Here is a 20397-nt window from a genome sequence, read left to right on the forward strand (position 1 = left end):
TGAAACAAAACTCCACACATGGGCATAGGGGTCACCAATAGGAGACTGCAATGTCTGCTCCCAATGGTGTTGTGGCTTTCTATTGGCTTAGGGGTCACTAATAGGAGGCTGCAATGTCAGCGCCCAATGGTGTTGTGGCTTTCTATTGGCTTAGGGGTCACTAATAGGAGACTGCAATGTCTGCTCCCAATGGTGTTGTGGCTTTCTATTGGCTTAGGGGTCACTAATAGGAGGCTGCAATGTCAGCGCCCAATGGTGTTGTGGCTATCTATTGGCTTAGGGGTCACCAATGGGAGGCTGCAATGTCAGTACCCAATGGCGTTGTGGCTTTCTATTGGCTGTGGGAGCGTGCCCTGACCCCGCAGCTATTTGTTGTCCACTGGGCAAGTATTCTTGCCCAGTCGACAGCCCCCTTCATGACTCTTTAACGGTGAAGGGTGATACCAAAAAGTCGGAGGAACCCATGGAGCAGCACCAATAAACCCACTGGGAAAAAAACCTTACATAAATCGCAAATACCGTGGATTGCTTCTGTAACAGTAGTAGTCTTGCCAACAAATTAAAACGCTTGTATTAGCACTTACAGTACATGCAGAAATAGTGATCTTCACTTATTCACGTCATAGATGCAACATATTTGTCCAACATGAAACTTGCATGAACTATGTGAAACATTTATTTCATTACATGTGGTAGGTTATTACACTTTGGTAACAATCAGCTCTGTACTGGGCCTCCCTAGAGCAGCAGACCCACAGAACAATTAATTAATTAACAGGCGTGTCTGGATAGCTTCACTGCTATACAAAAAATGTTCGCACATTAAACTTTGTATGTTTTTCTAGAGCGATATGTTTTTTTTTGAGTTGTTTAATTGCGTGTTGTGCTTTGATGAGCAATCACTCTATTCTAACTCATCAATATACATCTGAAGATATTTCCCAGCAGGGAAAATCAGTTATTTTCTGACACAGGGCAAATATAGTTCATTTTAATTTAGCAAACTAACTAAGGGTTTGGGAAAAATACAGACAGCAACTCTCCGACAAATGCAACATGACTCTAAGCGGATTCACGCAAGGTAGCAAAGGGGTAATGAAGTTAGAAATACTGAGCCTAGCGTATTTTTTGAGTTGTAGTTTGTGTTTGCATTAGACAGGCCACGATTCCCTATGTATAGAGGAGAAATTATCCTGAAGGGATAAACTCGGGCTCTCTATGTAGCAGGGAGATCCCTGGATTTTTAGCATAACATTTATATTTTTTCATCTTTTTCTTCCTTTTTCTTCTCCCTTCTGGCACTGAAATGAACCAATGGCAATACCATTGTTATAAAATATTTTTTGTCATCATAACTCTATGCCCAGGACTTACTTGAAAGCGAGAGGTAACTTTCAATGTGTTACTTCCTGGTAAAATATTTTATAAATAAATAAAATACATGTTTAAGTATAAGTCAGTCTAGGTTAGGGGTCTCAAAGTCTTCGACTGAGCCACATGTGCTGAAGCAGGGATATACATAAAAGCTGGACTGTTCGTGGCCCTTCAGGACTGAGTTTGAGACACCTGGTCTAGGTCACGGGTGTGCAAACTTTCCCCCCTGCACCCCCATGTCTGCACTGCCCCCATCCATATCATGTGTCCGGCGCCGCGTTGACACGCAACGTAACGTCACGTGACGCCGGAGACAAGGTAAGTAAAGTTACAGAGGCCTCACGCGATCCCCCGGCATTTCATTTAAAAGCCTTGGGGAAGAGTGTGGGGCCTCTCTAACCGCCGCGCCTCCCCGGAAAAATCTCCCTTTTTGCGCACCCCTGGTCTAGGACTCTAGGTGAATGTCCAAAAATCAGACACCTAGAAGTATTTTTAAGTAACGTTTCTATTTATACACGTGGGTGATGGCTGATTTCCTCAAGCTGTTCCCTTTTGTGAGATATCAGTATGTGCAGAACAGGAGTTTGCACAGGGAAAGACTCCTAATTGATTAGAAAATTCTTATTCATTTACAAAGAAACCTAAACAGACAGTTTGCTGTAAAGGTGCAATCCCACATAACAGCCAGTTACATTTCTTAATGGCCTCAGAATGGGGAAGTGTTTGTCAATAAAGTGTTTCCTATCCGCTTATCCCACCTTGTCAGAGAACCAACAAAGAGAAGGGGAGGTGGGACAGGAGAAAAGACGGGCCGTCCCACCCTGTCAGAGAACCAATAAAGAGAATGGGAGGTGGGACAGGGGAAGAGACGGGCCGTCCCACCCTGTCAGAGAACCAGCAAAGAGAAGGGGAGGTGGGACAGGGGAAGAGACGGGACGTCCCACCCTGTCAGAGAACCAATAAAGAGAAGGGGAGGTGGGACAGGGGAAGAGATGGGCCGCCCCACCCTGTCAGAGAACCAGCAAAGAGAAGGGGAGGTGGGACAGGGGAAGAGACGGGATGTCCCACCCTGTCAAAGAACCAATAAAGAGAAGGGGAGGTGGGACAGGGGAAGAGATGGGCCGTCCCACCCTGTCAGAGAACCAGCAAAGAGCAGGGGAGGTGGGACAGGGGAAGAGACGGGACGTCCCACCCTGTCAGAGAACCAATAAAGAGAAGGGGAGGTGGGACAGGGGAAGAGATGGGCCGTCCCACCCTGTCAGAGAACCGGCAAAGAGAAGGGGAGGTGGGACAGGGGAAGAGACGGGCCGTCCCACCCTGTCAGAGAACCAATAAAGAGAAGGGGCTGTGGGACAGGGGAAGAGACGGGCCGTCCCACCCTGTCAGAGAACCAATAAAGAGAAGGGGAGGTGGGACAGGGGAAGAGACGGCCGTCCCACCCTGTCAGAGAACCAATAAAGAGAAGGGGATGTGGGACAGGAGTAGAGACGGGCCATCCCACCCTGTCAGAGAACCGGCAAAGAGAAGGGGAGGTGGGACAGGGGAAGAGACGGCCGTCCCACCCTGTCAGAGAACCAATAAAGAGAAGGGGAGGTGGGACAGGGGAAGAGACGGGCCGTCCCAATCTGTCAGAGAACCAATGAAGAGAAGGGGAGGTGGGACAGGGGAAGAGACGGGCCGTCCCACCCTGTCAGAGAACCAGCAAAGAGAAGGGGAGGTGGGATAGGGGAAGAGACGGGCCGTCCCACCCTGTCAGAGAACCAATAAAGAGAAGGGGCTGTGGGACAGGGGAAGAGACGGGCCGTCCCACCCTGTCAGAGAACCAATAAAGAGAAGGGGAGGTGGGACAGGGGAAGAGACGGCCGTCCCACCCTGTCAGAGAACCAATAAAGAGAAGGGGATGTGGGACAGGAGTAGAGACGGGCCATCCCACCCTGTCAGAGAACCGGCAAAGAGAAGGGGAGGTGGGACAGGGGAAGAGACGGCCGTCCCACCCTGTTAGAGAACCAATAAAGAGAAGGGGAGGTGGGACAGGGGAAGAGACGGGACGTCCCACCCTGTCAGAGAACCAATAAAGAGAAGGGGAGGTGGGACAGGGGTAGAGACGGCCGTCCCACCCTGTCAGAGAACCAATAAAGAGAAGGGGAGGCGGGACAGGGGAAGAGACGGGCCGTCCCACCCTGTCAGAGAACCAATGAAGAGAAGGGGAGGTGGGACAGGGGAAGAGACGGCCGTCCCACCCTGTCAGAGAACCAGTAAAGAGAAGGGGAGGTGGGACAGGGGTAGAGACAGGACGTCCCACCCTGTCAGAGAACCAATAAAGAGAAGGGGAGGTGGGACAGGGGAAGAGACGGGCCGTCCCACCCTGTCTGAGAACCAATAAAGAGAAGGGGAGGTGGGACAGGGGAAGAGACGGACGTCCCACCTTGTCAGAGAACCAATAAAGAGAAGGGGAGGTGGGACAGGGGAAGAGACAGGCCGTCCCACCTTGTCAGAGAACCAATAAAGAGAAGGGGAGGTGGGACAGGGGAAGAGACGGGCCATCCCACCCTGTCAGAGAACCAGTAAAGAGAAGGGGAGGTGGGACAGGGGTAGAGACAGGACGTCCCACCCTGTCAGAGAACCAATAAAGAGAAGGGGAGGTGGGACAGGGGAAGAGACAGGACGTCCCACCCTGTCAGAGAACCAATAAAGAGAAGGGGAGGTGGGACAGAGGAAGAGACGGGACGTCCCACCCTGTCAGAGAACCAATAAAGAGAAGGGGAGGTGGGACAGGGGAAGAGACGGCCGTCCCACCCTGTCAGAGAACCAATAAAGAGAAGGGGAGGTGGGACAGGGGAAGAGACAGGCCGTCCCGTCCCACCCTGTCAGAGAACAATAAAGAGAAGGGGAGGTGGGACAGGGGTAGAGACGGGCCGTCCCACCCTGTCAGAGAACCAGCAAAGAGAAGGGGAGGTGGGACAGGGGAAGAGACGGCCGTCCCACCCTGTCAGAGAACCAATAAAGAGAATGGGAGGTGGGACAGGGGAAGAAACGGGACGTCCCACCCTGTCAGAGAACCAATAAAGAGAAGGGGAGGTGGGACAGGGGTAGAGACGGCCGTCCCACCCTGTCAGAGAACCAATGAAGAGAAGGGGAGGTGGGACAGGGGAAGAGACGGGCCGTCCCAATCTGTCAGAGAACCAATGAAGAGAAGGGGAGGTGGGACAGGGGAAGAGATGGGCCGTCCCACCCTGTCAGAGAACCAGCAAAGAGAAGGGGAGGTGGGACAGGGGAAGAGACGTGCCGTCCCACCCTGTCAGAGAACCAATAAAGAGAAGGGGCTGTGGGACAGGGGAAGAGACGGGCCGTCCCACCCTGTCAGAGAACCAATAAAGAGAAGGGGAGGTGGGACAGGGGTAGAGACAGCCGTCCCACCCTGTCAGAGAACCAATAAAGAGAAGGGGATGTGGGACAGGAGTAGAGACGGGCCATCCCACCCTGTCAGAGAACCGGCAAAGAGAAGGGGAGGTGGGACAGGGGAAGAGACGGCCGTCCCACCCTGTCAGAGAACCAATAAAGAGAATGGGAGGTGGGACAGGGGAAGAGACGGGACGTCCCACCCTGTCAGAGAACCAATAAAGAGAAGGGGAGGTGGGACAGGGGTAGAGACGGCCGTCCCACCCTGTCAGAGAACCAATGAAGAGAAGGGGAGGTGGGACAGGGGAAGAGACGGCCGTCCCACCCTGTCAGAGAACCAATGAAGAGAAGGGGAGGTGGGACAGGGGAAGAGACGGCCGTCCCACCCTGTCAGAGAACCAGTAAAGAGAAGGGGAGGTGGGACAGGGGTAGAGACAGGACGTCCCACCCTGTCAGAGAACCAATAAAGAGAAGGGGAGGTGGGACAGGGGAAGAGACGGGCCGTCCCACCCTGTCAGAGAACCAATAAAGAGAAGGGGAGGTGGGACAGGGGAAAAGACGGACGTCCCACCTTGTCAGAGAACCAATAAAGAGAAGGGGAGGTGGGACAGGGGAAGAGACAGGCCGTCCCACCTTGTCAGAGAACCAATAAAGAGAAGGGGAGGTGGGACAGGGGAAGAGACGGGCCATCCCACCCTGTCAGAGAACCAGTAAAGAGAAGGGGAGGTGGGACAGGGGTAGAGACAGGACGTCCCACCCTGTCAGAGAACCAATAAAGAGAAGGGGAGGTGGGACAGGGGAAGAGACAGGACGTCCCAACCTGTCAGAGAACCAATAAAGAGAAGGGGAGGTGGGACAGAGGAAGAGACGGGACGTCCCACCCTGTCAGAGAACCAATAAAGAGAAGGGGAGGTGGGACAGGGGAAGAGACGGCCGTCCCACCCTGTCAGAGAACCAATAAAGAGAAGGGGAGGTGGGACAGGGGAAGAGACAGGCCGTCCCACCCTGTCAGAGAACAATAAAGAGAAGGGGAGGTGGGACAGGGGTAGAGACGGGCCGTCCCACCCTGTCAGAGAACCAGCAAAGAGAAGGGGAGGTGGGACAGGGGAAGAGACGGCCGTCCCACCCTGTCAGAGAACCAATAAAGAGAATGGGAGGTTGGACAGGGGAAGAGACGGGACGTCCCACCCTGTCAGAGAACCAATAAAGAGAAGGGGAGGTGGGACAGGGGTAGAGACGGCCGTCCCACCCTGTCAGAGAACCAATAAAGAGAAGGGGAGGTGGGATAGGGGAAGAGACGGGCCGTCCCACCCTGTCAGAGAACCAATGAAGAGAAGGGGAGGTGGGACAGGGGAAGAGACGGCCGTCCCACCCTGTCAGAGAACCAGTAAAGAGAAGGGGAGGTGGGACAGGGGTAGAGACAGGACGTCCCACCCTGTCAGAGAACCAATAAAGAGAAGGGGAGGTGGGACAGGGGAAGAGACGGGCCGTCCCACCCTGTCAGAGAACCAATAAAGAGAAGGGGAGGTGGGACAGGGGAAGAGACGGACGTCCCACCTTGTCAGAGAACCAATAAAGAGAAGGGGAGGTGGGACAGGGGAAGAGACAGGCCGTCCCACCTTGTCAGAGAACCAATAAAGAGAAGGGGAGGTGGGACAGGGGAAGAGACAGGCCGTCCCACCTTGTCAGAGAACCAATAAAGAGAAGGGGAGGTGGGACAGGGGAAGAGACGGGCCATCCCACCCTGTCAGAGAACCAGTAAAGAGAAGGGGAGGTGGGACAGGGGTAGAGACAGGACGTCCCACCCTGTTAGAGAACCAATAAAGAGAAGGGGAGGTGGGACAGGGGAAGAGACAGGACGTCCCAACCTGTCAGAGAACCAATAAAGAGAAGGGGAGGTGGGACAGAGGAAGAGACGGGACGTCCCACCCTGTCAGAGAACCAATAAAGAGAAGGGGAGGTGGGACAGGGGAAGAGACGGCCGTCCCACCCTGTCAGAGAACCAATAAAGAGAAGGGGAGGTGGGACAGGGGAAGAGACAGGCCGTCCCACCCTGTCAGAGAACAATAAAGAGAAGGGGAGGTGGGACAGGGGTAGAGACGGGCCGTCCCACCCTGTCAGAGAACCAGCAAAGAGAAGGGGAGGTGGGACAGGGGAAGAGACGGCCGTCCCACCCTGTCAGAGAACCAATAAAGAGAATGGGAGGTTGGACAGGGGAAGAGACGGGACGTCCCACCCTGTCAGAGAACCAATAAAGAGAAGGGGAGGTGGGACAGGGGTAGAGACGGCCGTCCCACCCTGTCAGAGAACCAATAAAGAGAAGGGGAGGTGGGATAGGGGAAGAGACGGGCCGTCCCACCCTGTCAGAGAACCAATGAAGAGAAGGGGAGGTGGGACAGGGGAAGAGACGGCCGTCCCACCCTGTCAGAGAACCAGTAAAGAGAAGGGGAGGTGGGACAGGGGTAGAGACAGGACGTCCCACCCTGTCAGAGAACCAATAAAGAGAAGGGGAGGTGGGACAGGGGAAGAGACGGGCCGTCCCACCCTGTCAGAGAACCAATAAAGAGAAGGGGAGGTGGGACAGGGGAAGAGACGGACGTCCCACCTTGTCAGAGAACCAATAAAGAGAAGGGGAGGTGGGACAGGGGAAGAGACAGGCCGTCCCACCTTGTCAGAGAACCAATAAAGAGAAGGGGAGGTGGGACAGGGGAAGAGACGGGCCATCCCACCCTGTCAGAGAACCAGTAAAGAGAAGGGGAGGTGGGACAGGGGTAGAGACAGGACGTCCCACCCTGTCAGAGAACCAATAAAGAGAAGGGGAGGTGGGACAGGGGAAGAGACAGGACGTCCCACCGTGTCAGAGAACCAATAAAGAGAAGGGGAGGTGGGACAGGGGCAGAGACGGGCCGTCACACCCTGTCAGAGAACCAGTAAAGAGAAGGGGAGGTGGGACAGAGGTAGAGATGGGCCGTCCAGCCCAAATACATTTCCCGAAATCACATGCCGCAGATTGTTTAGATCAAATCTGTCTGCGGATCGGGTACTAAAAAACCCAATCAGATTCATTCAAATCCGTCATTGAATACAACCCGGACGGATTTTTCAGAATCCGAACGCGGATTTCGTATTGAATCTGAAATCGGTTACGAGAGAGAGAGCGAGGGAGCAAGTGAGCGAGACTTTCAATTTAGTAGTGTCTCTAGTTGTGTGTGTATATATATATGTCCCTGGAGACACTACTAAATGTAGCTCTCTCGCTTTCTCTCAATGTCTTTAACCCCCTGAGTGGTAGAGATCTAGCTATCTCAATGTCTTGTATTGCACATATACAGAGCGAACCCTGCTCATGTGTCCTCTCTGCCACTCAAGGGGTTAAATACAGCTGCAAAGTGTTTGAATAATTATGTGAGCGCACCCTATTAGTTAGAAGCCCTAACTCCTGTTGCATTAATGCAGTTTCTCTCTGTGCCGTCCCAGCATTTGTGTGCAATTTAGGACTCCATTGTAGCCAGGTGTAGCCAACTTCAGTCCCCAAGGGCCACCAACTGGTCAGGTATTAGGGAAATCCCTGCTTCAGCACGTCAGTCTTCAACTGAGCCACTGATTCAGCCATCTGTGCTGAAGCAGGGATATCGTACAGTAAGTTGAATGTTTTATTGTCAACATGGCGAGGTCCACAGAAGAAGCATGCTAAGCCCCTTATTCAATATCCCGCTTCCCTTTGCTGGAGAAAGCTTTAGCCCCGTTCATTTGAAGGGAGTTGAACCATTTTCCAGAGCTGGGAAGCTGACTCAGAGCGTGTTGCATGTTACAGTGATATGTGAATATCTATTCTGTCTTTTACTGTGCGACTCGGGTATACAAATGTGTTTGTTTGCAAATTAGTTAACAAATGTGTATAAAATCACTGTACTCCTTGCTCAATTTTTCCACTGCTCACTTACTAGAGCAACTACTAACAAACTGTTAAGAAATAAACATTGTAATCAGTTATAAAGCATTAGTTTGACACCAAATTGGATAGTAAATCACACCCGCTCTTTTGAAAATGCGGCTTGAAATAGAAGTAACCAAAATATGATGTTGCTCTGACCATCTCTGTTGATATTCATGATTGAATATTGTAATAATAATAAAATGAACTTTTATTTCATATACAGTAGCGCTTTTCTCCCAATGGGACACAAGGCGCTTCACAATGACAGCATAGTGCGCAGCACATAGGAATGTTATACACATAGTCCCTGCCCAGATGAGCTTACAATCTGTGATTGTGGCGCCTGAGGCACAGGGAGATAAAGTGACTTGCCAAAGGTCACAAGGAGCCGACACCGGGATGTAAACCAGGTTCCCCTGATTCAAACTCAGATCCTTCGTATCAGAGTCACCACTCACTGAGCTGCTCCTTCAGCTATTGTCATGGAATGCTCCATTATTCCATATTCCATTGTTATGTAATATACCATTATACCGGAGTATACCTGGCCTCAGAACATCAGAGTAAAGGGCCCGTTTCCTTGCTCCTCTCGGCGCAGTGGTCTTGGTCACCTTGAAAAAGAGCTTACGCTCGAAACGCGTTGGTGGGGGTTTGTACACCCTGTGTTGTAGCTGTTTTTGGATGATCCATTAAATACCATTATTTTTATGGGCACACGCTCTCTTGGACATCATTCATTTCCTTTGTTTCCTGGGTATTAGTGCCTATTTTTTCTTACTATCGTGTATCTCGGCGCAGTTGGCCTCCGGCCCTGATACAATTCTATGTCTCCAAAGCAGGGGGAAAAAAAGTATTTTTGGATATGAGATTCTCTTAGAACTGAAAGCTGCTAAGACGAAGCTTGTCAGAGCGCAAACTGAGAGGTTAGATAAAGGTGGCCTTTTTTTAGTTAGCACAGCTGGTTTAATAAAAACATGTGACGGGTAATTCCTGACACTTTATACCCTGGTGGGCCTAACCTGCCAGGACACTGGACTTTATAATTCAAACCAGACGCCAAATTTCCTGAGCCAGTAAATAAAAGTCATTTGCCTGTCAGAACGAATGGGGCACCTTTAGAAATATTCTTTTGATTAAAGCCGCACTAAGGGCAATAAAGCATGTCGCAAAAAAAAAAAAAAAATCATCTATATCGCCATTTTTGCAGTTGAAGAAAATTACCACAACTATATATTTAGTTCACAAAGATTTAGTGCAATTGTTATGTTATAACATGTGGGATTGTATAGAAGGATACAATTGGTTATTTGTTCTGTCTGTGGGGAATAGCTTTCTTGCAGAACTTACTATGTCTTCAGGATTTGATAATATAAAAGTGGATTAGTATTTGTAGTTGTTAAGTGAGATGGTCTTACTGCGCACCGCTACAGGCTACCGGCTGGTTCTGCCGCAAGAAACCGAAACAGGCCGTTTGTATTTAATCATAAAAGCGAGCAACAACGGGTATAGCAATAACATGTTTGCATGGGTGTCACCAAGCTCAGATGATATAAGTAGGAAAGTGTGCAGGTAGGTACAAAAGTGGCATCCCACGTGTGTCACAACGACCCTCGTGCCAATTATCAGAGTTACAGCCCCAGATAAGAGCAAGCCAGAGTCTGCAGTAGCTGTAGATGGTCGTTATGCTTCTGCTCTGAGCCTAAGGCTGCGTCCCCGCTGCCTCCGCTGCACGCGCGCCTGCGAGGCTGGCGGCGCGTGCAGCCGATTCCCTGGTCTGCAGTGAGCTACAGGGGAAGGGGGTGTGTGGGGGAGGGGGGAGTGACGGGGGCGTGGCCATGATGTCACCCGGCAGGTTGGCCCTCATTGGCTGAACCGCGCTCCGTCGCAAGTCCTGCTCTCAATTCTATTGAGAGCAGGAGAAACTCTCGGCTCAACGCGGTGCCCCCCCCTTGCAGCGGGCCCGGCCCCATTGAGGGGAGGGCTCTTGTCCCTGCAAGCGCTGCAGTAGCCAGCGGGGACCAGGCTTTACTGAACATAGAAACCTGAACATAGAAACACAGCAGATAAGGACAACTTGGCCCACCTGATCTACCCATTTCCTGTCTCCTGTAAAACCTCAGATCATCCTCGGCTGTCTTTCATATTTAAGATAGGCTTGTGTCTATCCCAAGCAATGGTTGAATACCTTTGCTGTCAGTGGCGGATTTCCCATTAGGCCCGGGCCTGGGGCGGCAAAAATGTCTGCCCCCCTCCTATACATTTGCCGTGCTCTCGGGCCTATCGGGCATGATGGTAAGGCGCTTACATGTGGCGGCTCCTTGCTGCCTCCCTCCTTCTCCTTCCGAATCACAAAATGTCACTCAAATGACGCCGCGGACGTCACCGACGCGACGTGCCACGGCAACGCGACGTCGTGTGGTGTCACGTCGGTGACACTGCGATTTGGAAGGAGGAGGCCACCACATGTAAGTGCCTAGGAGCGGCAGATCTTGAAATCAGACGCTGCTTGCTGTATTATTTGCTCCTGCCACCACTGTTGGGAAGCGGTTCCACCAATCCACCACCCTTTCTGCGAAGAACTACCTGCCACCCTCCAGCTTCAGAGAGTGACCTTTTGTTCTGGCACTTCTCATTCTCGGACATATGCTTCCCTCTTGTACTTTGTTCAGACCCTTTGATGTATTTTAAAGTTTACGACCTCTCACTGGGTCTTTGAGTATTTCCTATTGATGGTGCTGACCGAGTGGGGACTGGAAACCTGAACCGCGTTCTCTGCAGGACAAAATGTTCTTGGGTTGTCATTTCCAGGCTATACTTGCCATTACAGTACAGAGATTTGTCTGTAATGCTTTCTTAGTCATTCTTCGTTCTTGCATCGTGCTGCTTGGCAATGCAACGCTGTGAAGTAAAGAATAAAATATAGGCAACATTAGTTACTGCCTCGAAGATCTAACCAACTCTGGGGGTGATGTATCAAGGCAAATTTGGAGTAAAATAGCTGCGGATTCAGTCATTTTCCTCTTGTGTCCCTCTGCTTCAATGTATCAAGAATTTTGACAAGTGTGCATCAGCTAGAAATGTAGGGAGTGGAAATATGAGAAATTAAAGGAGGAGTTTGAAATGTATCAAATTCTGTATCTCACTTTTTATATTGTATTTGCTCAAAAAGATCCACCAAGTCTAAAAGTTTTTTTTTGGGGGGGTAAATATGTGAATATAATGTGTATCTTTCTTACATCTGATGCAAACGCAAGAGAAAAAAACAAACCTCTAAGCACTTTCGTAGCATTGATACCCTCTGTTTTCATATTTGGTGCATGTAACAAAGGTGGAAAAGTGACTTGCCCAAGGTCAAGAGGAGCTAGGAAGGACCAACAGGTCTATTTAACAAGCTTATGAAATCTGCAGCTTGCTGATTGACAAAACATCCCTATTCTATTAATTGGCTGCGTCTCGGGCCGGCCTAAGAAACGTCTTTGTCAAGTCCTTATATGTATACAGGTAGTCCTCGCTATCCAACGGTTCACTTTACAACGCATGGCATATCCAACGCTTTACAATGCAACCCTATGGGCCATTTTTCAACGCCGGATGCGTTATCCAACGCTCGTCGCCATTGATTAACATGGGACTCGCTTTACAACAGTTTCATTATCCAACGCTACTTCCAGAACGGATTCCGTTGGATAACCGAGGACTGCCTGTTTACAGATGAGTTATAGTGGCAATGCCACATAGTAGGTCAAAAATAAAATTTAAAAAAAACACATACCATCGAGGTTGCCTCAAAAATATTCAACATCCTCTTTTCTTTTACGTCACCAATAGAAACGTAAAAATAACCATGTGTAGCCTCCTCTGGGTACTACTAATAAGTGTAAGGGGTTAACGGCCTTAATGGGTTAACCAGGTGGGATCACTTTAGTATTGCTCCTCCCCACCATATGATGCAAGATGGCTTGTGACCAAATTATGTGACCATCTTGAGATAGAGGGTATGTGTAGCTCCACCCAATGTTCTAGAAGCAGGTTCCTCGTGAGTTTTGGCAGAGGGCCTCGCAGTGAATCCTGTAAATATGTTTAAGTGTATAGATATGTATTTTAAAGTATCCAGTCCCTGTTTATTGTTTTCAGTTAAGTAACATACCCTATTTTGTTAGCGCCTATAGTAATGACCCAAGATTGTTCTCATTCATTAAGAGGAGTAAGCATGTGCTTAGCATGAGTTCTCAGAGAAGTGGCTCCGGAGCATAATCAGACCGGCCTCACCAAAATGTCCTTAGTAAACTCCCAATCCAACATGCATGGGTGAAGAATGCAGTACACAGTAAGGAGATACGTATCCCAGAAAGCAGAGGGTATTCCCAAAAGGGGCCACCTTGAGAATGGGCCTTATTGATGCTATGCAGGAGATTGTCAATCTAACCAATACTAAGGGAAACAGCATAAGTACCTCCCTAGCACAGAGTAACTTTATGATTTGCCACCAGTTAATATGTCTTACATGTAGTATGTCCTTGAGTGAGCCTTATAAACGGATGTAAATAAAGCTCTCTTTCTACCATAAAAGTTCCTGGCTCCCATCCTTATTCTATCTATATATTCACGCCCAGCCGGCACGGACCCTGCACCCTGAGCAGGTTATGTGAGACGGAACATTGCCATGTATATAGTTTAACTCGATGCAAACTCGTTTAGAGCCGGGCAAGGAGGGTAAGTGAGTGAGTGCTGAGGGGACAAATGGCAGCCATCTTAGTTTCAATCAAAACTAGAATTTTCTAGGCTGATATCTTCTGATTGTAAGATCACATAAATAAAAATAAGATATCCCCTTCAAAAGCACAAAGCACGCTGTTAAATGGCTGCTTTAACAACAACAAAAACGTAGAGAAAAGATGAGTACTGTTAAAACTAAAGTGTGGTAGGTGAAGAAAGAAACGTATTCTTAGTGAGTCTCAAGCAGAGACTGCTATTTTTACAATTATTACCACAAAAGGAACAAACAAAACAGAAGATACAAAGAAAACCACAGGTAACATGATTGTACTGTATACGGAAAATTATATGCTGGTGCAAGAAAATATATCTTCCTTTTTTGTTTTGTACAATTTTTTTTATTGGAGTTACATATTCATACATTGTATCACAGCCCATTGTATTACGCCCCCAATACTTTTTTTTTTGAACATACATATGCAATCTTTCAGCAGCAAAAGTACTACTCGCTGCCAAAAACAATGATTAAGATAAAGCCTTTTTTTTTTTAGCATTTAAAGCAGCAAACATGTGAAATTTTACGTTCAAAAATATTCCACCCTTAATGTCAATCGAATCAATTTTAAAGCATCCTTTGATTTCTATAGCACTTATTATATATTTCTATGCGCTTCTAGTGCCGGCGACAGAGTCGCGACGCCCCGTCAAAACAAATGCATTGCCGGCGTCACGTGCGCTTACAGTAAGCGCGACGGCTTGGTCGCGATCGCTGGAAGTCATCTCAGGTTGATTTTTCCAGCGACCGCAGCCTGATGTTGCCGGCACTATAAGCGTATAAGCTTATGCATGCGCGCCGCAGCGTCTGGCGACGCGTGCACCCGTTTCAGCCGCGCCCTGTGTTCTACAGTGAAGAGCAGGAGATCCGATGGGGGGGAAGGGAGGGGAGGTGTGGCGGGGCGCAGCCGTGGCGGCTCACAGCTGGTTCGCCCTCATTGGCTGAACCACCGCCGTGACGTGGCCAATGCTCGGCTGCCGCTCCAAAGGACAAAAATCTTGTCTTTTGGCCAAGGCTGTCGCGCATCTCGCCTTGTGCGCGCAAACGCGCCGACTGGGGCCTGTCCCATAGAAGGCTCAGGCTGTACCTTGTGCGTGGCGCGCACGCCATCGCATGCGCAGCCGTGGCCACTGGGACCTAGCCTTAGCCCACCTTCCAAGCAGTGCAAGATCTTTGCAACACTTTCCTGTTTGTGATAATTTGTTGCCAATGTTCCCAGCATTTTGAGCAGCACACTGTAACAATAGATAATGTTACCTTAGTAATACAGACGGTCCTCGGCATCCGACGGTCCATTTTCCGTCGAACGGCTTTTCCGATGCCACATTATGCAGTTCGCCGGATGCATTATCCGCCGCGGATTAACGAGGACCACCTGTATAAGGATACATTGTAGCTGCTGCGTTACACTGACTGAAGCAGCCATTATGTTAGTAACACCATAAGGATTTTTACAGCTTTATAACAGGAGCAGCAAACAACTGCCAGCTTAGGGAAGAATGTAAAATTATAAGTCACATGCTTTACATATACAAATAAGGCTAAGGTCCCGTTGCACGCGTCCGCACGGCTGGCTTGCTTGCCGGCGGCGCGTGCAACTCGCTGTACCGCGATCTGCGGTCTACAGGATGCTTTTCTCGGAGCGGGGGGGGCGTGGCCAAACGGGTCGGGGGGGGCGCGGCCATGACGTGAGGGGGCGCGGCCATGACGTGAGGGGCCGGAGCGGGAGGTGGGAGGATTGACTGGGAGGATTGACAGGGAGGGGGGGCGTGGCTTGAGCGGAGGGACCCGCTACTCTTCCCCCCCCTCCCTCCACGGGCTGCCACGGGCTGCAGGTAAGTAAAAAAAACACACACACGCAGGCACTCATACATACATACATACACACACACACACACAGGCAGGCACTCACGCACTCACGCACTCATACACACACACACAGACAGAGACAGGCACGCACACAGACAGGCACACACATACACACACTCATACACACACACACACACACACACACACACACACACACAGACAGGCACTCAGGCACACACATACACACACACACAGGCACTCAGGCACACACATATACAGACAGGCACTCACCTGCTTTCACTCCACACTCCTCCCCGCTCCCCGAAGCCTCTCCTCCTCCCGCAGCCTATCCTCCCCATTGGCTCACAGCCACACCACGTGACGCGTCGAAGCTAGGAAACACCATTCTGTGGTGTCTCCTAGCGGCTGACGCGCCACAGCGTGTGATCAGCTGTGCAGCCAGTGGGGACCGGGACCGACTCGCGAGGATTCCCCTGCTGGTGGGGAACTCGCTACATTGCCGCCCGCGCCAACGAGCGCAGCGGGTCCCAGGCCTAAGAGAAAAGAAAGGGAATGCAGTATTTCTGCGTTAAATAGAAAAGCAGCATAAATAACGTCCTATACAAATTTACCCTGTGAGCAATGGGAGTCAAGTTTGACATTGTAATGCTAGGCTCCTGCTGTGTCATTGACAATGGGCAGATAAACACCAAAACAATAATCGGGGCCTGTTTGATTTTTAAATACTTAGAAAGATATTTTGAGCTTTGATTTTGTAAGCTAAATAGCACCTGTGTTTGATTGTCCTTTGTATGTCTGTGTTTTTCCTGCCCTTACAGGGGGAAAAAAAGCCATTTCGATAAGATAAAAAAAAAAAAAAACCCAGAGCACAGGGAATAAATGTTTTACTGTGAACACGTGCGAGTGAAATTAAATTAGATTAAAAATAAGATTAAAATGAGGGCTATTATTGAAATGTTGATTAGAATACACCATTATGGTCTGCTATTGTGTCATTATCTAAATAGAAATCTGGAGCGGCTTCCTACAATCAGACATCTCCCTTCACCCTGTGGTTGCAGCCTTCTGCACAATGGGAAATGTTAACACTATCTGTGCTGCGGGGGTCTGTAATGGACAGCTGCTGTCAGCATGAAATGGGTTAAAAGGACAGGCTCCCCTTATAAATTGTATCCTTTTCTTACAATTTAACAAAGCACCCCCATGCCTTTCTTGAATTATTTCAGTAACAAATACATTTTATAGTATACATCAAGGGTACACAAACTGGGGGGCGCCCCCCACATTTTCTGTGTGGCGCATACAGAGGCCTCGCGCTCTTCCCCAAAGCATTTAAATTAAATGCAGGGGGGCGCACGTGAGGCCTTTGTAAGTTCCTTTACGTGGTCTCCGGTGGCTTCTGGGAACATGGCGCCAAATGACGCCACGGGGTCACACAACATGAGTCGTGACGTCAGAAGAAGCCAGGGGACAGGTAAGGGGGGGGGGCACGGGCAGGGGGGCGCATACTGAAAAGTTTGCGCTCCCCTGGTCTACATCAGCGGTTCTCAACTCAAGTCCTCAAGCCCTCACCCTCCTACCCCCAACAGGTCAGATTTTAAGGATATCCCAGCTTCAGCACAGGTGGCTCAATCAGAAGCTTAGTCGAAGACTGAGCCACCTGTGCTGAAGCAGGGACTGACTGAGCCACCTGTGCTGAAGCAAGAATGTCGTTAAAACTTGCCTTGTTGGGGGATCTGGAGGACTGAAGTTGAGCACTCCTGGTCTAGTCTACTTTGCAGGCGCTAAAGCATAGAGTGGAGGTCACATTAACTACATATACAAAAATAACATATATAAATATACAGTCATAGGAGTAACGCTATAAATTGTACCAGATACAGAGCAAGAGTGCAAAGTATTTGTATAACCAAATGTACATGAATGTGCACAGGCCTTCGTGTGCTTATGCTCAGCTCTATGTACAGTTATAAATCTGGGCCACATTGGGTTTTCTATCTCCGCCTCCGGAAGCGCTACGAAGGAGCGACATATACATCTTTAAAATTGTAAAGTGGGAGCATAAACAGAACCATAGGAGAGCAACTTTGGGGGGTTTATTTGTCACGGCAAAAGTCGACCAATTCTGGGCAAAGTAACCACTCTCGATTTTAATTGTATTTAATTTCTTCTTTGATACGCATGCACTGGTGGTGTCAGTCATAGAGCCCGGGAACATACACCTTTGTGGACTACTGCAGGATTACATCTATCCTTAGAGGTGCTCAGGAACAGCTAGTGTGTAACTGAGCCTTGTGTCTGTGTACTGCTATTTGCAGTCAGTGTAGCGCCATTCTGAATGCAATGCATATTGCTACCTACTTAACCACTTATCTGTCTTTGGGGCTTATTCAATACGCTCCGAAGCTTATTGGACAAACCCCTTTATATGTTCGGTTTCAGGATTGATGGGCGAAGTTGCCAGATACCCGTGTTCTCTAAATGGAGGCATAGATTCAAATTCCTCTCCTCCTACATGTTCTTTTCACAATGTGCTTCTTCACCAATACGCACATAAATGCATGTAGACTACAAGCATGTCTGTTCAGGACAAGGCCAGTAATATGATTCAAAGCAGCTTGGGCACAGGCACAAGAGAACCCTAAAGCAGGGGTTCTCTACTCCAGTCCTCAGGCCTCCCCCCCCCCCCCCCCAAATAGATCAGGTTTTCAGGATATCCCAGTCTTTGACTGAGCCACCTGTGCTGAAGCAGGCTCTTTGACTGAGCTACCTGTGTTGAAGCAGGGATATCCTTAAAACCTGATCTGTTGGGAAGGAGGGGGGGGTGGAAGGGGGTCATTGAGGATTGGAGTTGAGAACCCCAGCGCTTTGGTTTAGTAATATAATCGAGCATCAAATATGATTACATTTCAAGACGAACGGGAAAATGTCAGACTAGCCGGGCCAAATAATTCTTGCCTGTCGTCATGTTTAATGTCTGTATGTTATCTACAAGTGGGCGAGTAGATGGCCCTTCTGCTTTATGGGAAAGGCTTATAAACCGATAATCACGCTCCTGGCTTTCTCTAGAGCGGTTTCATCTGCTTGCAACATCCGGAATCCACACTGTCATCCCTGACCATGTGCAATCCTCCCGCATGAAAACACGCTGTGGTTGTATTTCAAGCTCATTCCTGGTCGTTTTTTTCTTTCTGTGTCTCAGTAGGAAAACCAAGCAGTTTCTTTCCTGAGGACACTTTTATTGACTCCGGAGAGCTTGACGTGGGAAGAAGGGCCACTCAGAAGATTCCTCCGGGCATATTTTGGAGGTCTCAAGTGTTCATAGACCATCCCGTGCACCTTAAATTCAATGTATCCCTCGGAAAAGCCGCCCTTGTCGGTATATATGGCAGAAGAGGCCTTCCCCCATCACACACACAGGTAACCATAGCGGCTTCTCCATTCTTCACTTCATTTATTTCCGTTATATGCTGTACTGTTCAATGAAAATTACAGGGCGTTCCTGCCCATAGGTGATTATAGTCCATTGTGGCTAGTGGAAGTATGTACTTGAATGCAGAAGAACATGTCCTGGTAAACAAAGTGGAGTGCTTCTGCAATCTCCGTTTTCAAAAGGTTTATGCTATTATTTTTTAAATAAGTGACTTTTATGCCATGAAATTGTTGCTATGGAAATCAGAAGAGAGCGATTTTCGGTGTCACCCAGTACCATTTTGCCTGGACCACTTGTAAGTGAGCTGTCTGTTGTTTTCCAATTCCTCCCTCTAATGAAGATGGATATTATCCAATTCTCGTTTCTTCATCATATACTTACACTTTCTTTCCTGTTTCGCTGTGTTTTTAAAGAAGAGCTCACAGTTTTGGCGCCGCTGCTTTTGCTTTACTACAAGACAATTCTTCACATTTTCATTTGCAAGAACACAACGTGCTTTTCATTGAGTATAACTACTGATTCAACCTTTACAGCCGTTAGTTTGCAACAGCGTTGGTGGAAATTTTTTTCCATGCATCTAATTTTTTCAGTACCTTATCAGGCAGAAGGATACTAACATTACATGATTTAAACTTACAAAGGCTTCTGGGAGTTTTGCTGATTTAAATTGTCCAATAAAATATATAGCAAATGCATTAACAAGGTTGAGGGTGAATTGACTCTCGTGGCTAAAGAATGAATACATTGCTAAGAGCTCCTTTCAAGAACCTGAGCTGCAGCACTTATGAATTCTAAGGCGACGTCCATGGTGTGGGAGACCGCGCGGAGGCGTCTGCGGGGCGCGATCAGATTGCCTTAAGGCATTGATCTCGCCCATAGACCGTGCGGACGGAGGCAGGAGGGGGCGCCCGTTGAAACTGATTTCTTGGCGCAACACGCAGGTCATGTGAGCGGTTCGCCCAATGAGGGCGAACCAGTTCAGTGACGCCCCTAAGAATGCCCCCCACGGCCCGTCCACAATGGACAGGGGAAGCACCCGCTTCACGTGGGGGGACTTCACAGGCTCCGCGCGGGCGAAGGCACCATGGCCCGGGCCTAATGCTGAAGCGAGGTGTAGAATAAAATAACAATGTGTATTATTCTGTTGGGGTCATTTTAAGATGGCTTTTTAAAATAATTTTTTAATTCTGACCATTGGAGGCACTCATATTGAAGCGCTATTGACTATCTTAACTATGCACCAAAGAACCTCAATTAGGGCTTTAGGCCCTAATTTTGATAGCAATAGCTATTAAATATCACATATACATGATGTCTTACAAAACAAGTCGCACAGCAGAGCTCAAAGTATCTAGATTTTTTATTGGTACCATCTGCAACTCCTGCTCCCACTCTCTTCATCTCTATTTTTTGTAACTTTATCACATTTTTTCTTCCTCTCAACATCCATTGCAACCAGATATATCCCTCTTACAAACACTGAATATAATATTTTGTGTCTGTATTTCTGCCATACTCGATGAAGGACCCCGAGAGATTTGAAATCTTGTAACATATAAACTACTTGTTGGTCCAATAAAAGGTATCATACCATCTACGCCCTCTCCCTCCTTAGTACTTGGAAGAAAGGATCAACACGGCTCCCACCCATCT

At 48.8% G+C, this 20397-nt stretch overlaps 1 protein-coding gene across 1 annotated transcript in view; it reads left to right on the top strand.

Annotated features, from left to right (window-relative positions):
* TENM4 (teneurin transmembrane protein 4) overlaps positions 1-20397 on the top strand; it is a 1230300-nt gene that overhangs the window by 1041562 nt on the left and 168341 nt on the right. The window contains 1 exon segment of the mRNA XM_075592607.1: positions 18517-18731. Coding sequence (XP_075448722.1) covers positions 18517-18731 — 215 coding nt within the window.

Source organism: Ascaphus truei, chromosome 3 (assembly GCF_040206685.1).
Source record: "Ascaphus truei isolate aAscTru1 chromosome 3, aAscTru1.hap1, whole genome shotgun sequence".
NCBI classification, from domain to species: domain Eukaryota; kingdom Metazoa; phylum Chordata; class Amphibia; order Anura; family Ascaphidae; genus Ascaphus; species Ascaphus truei.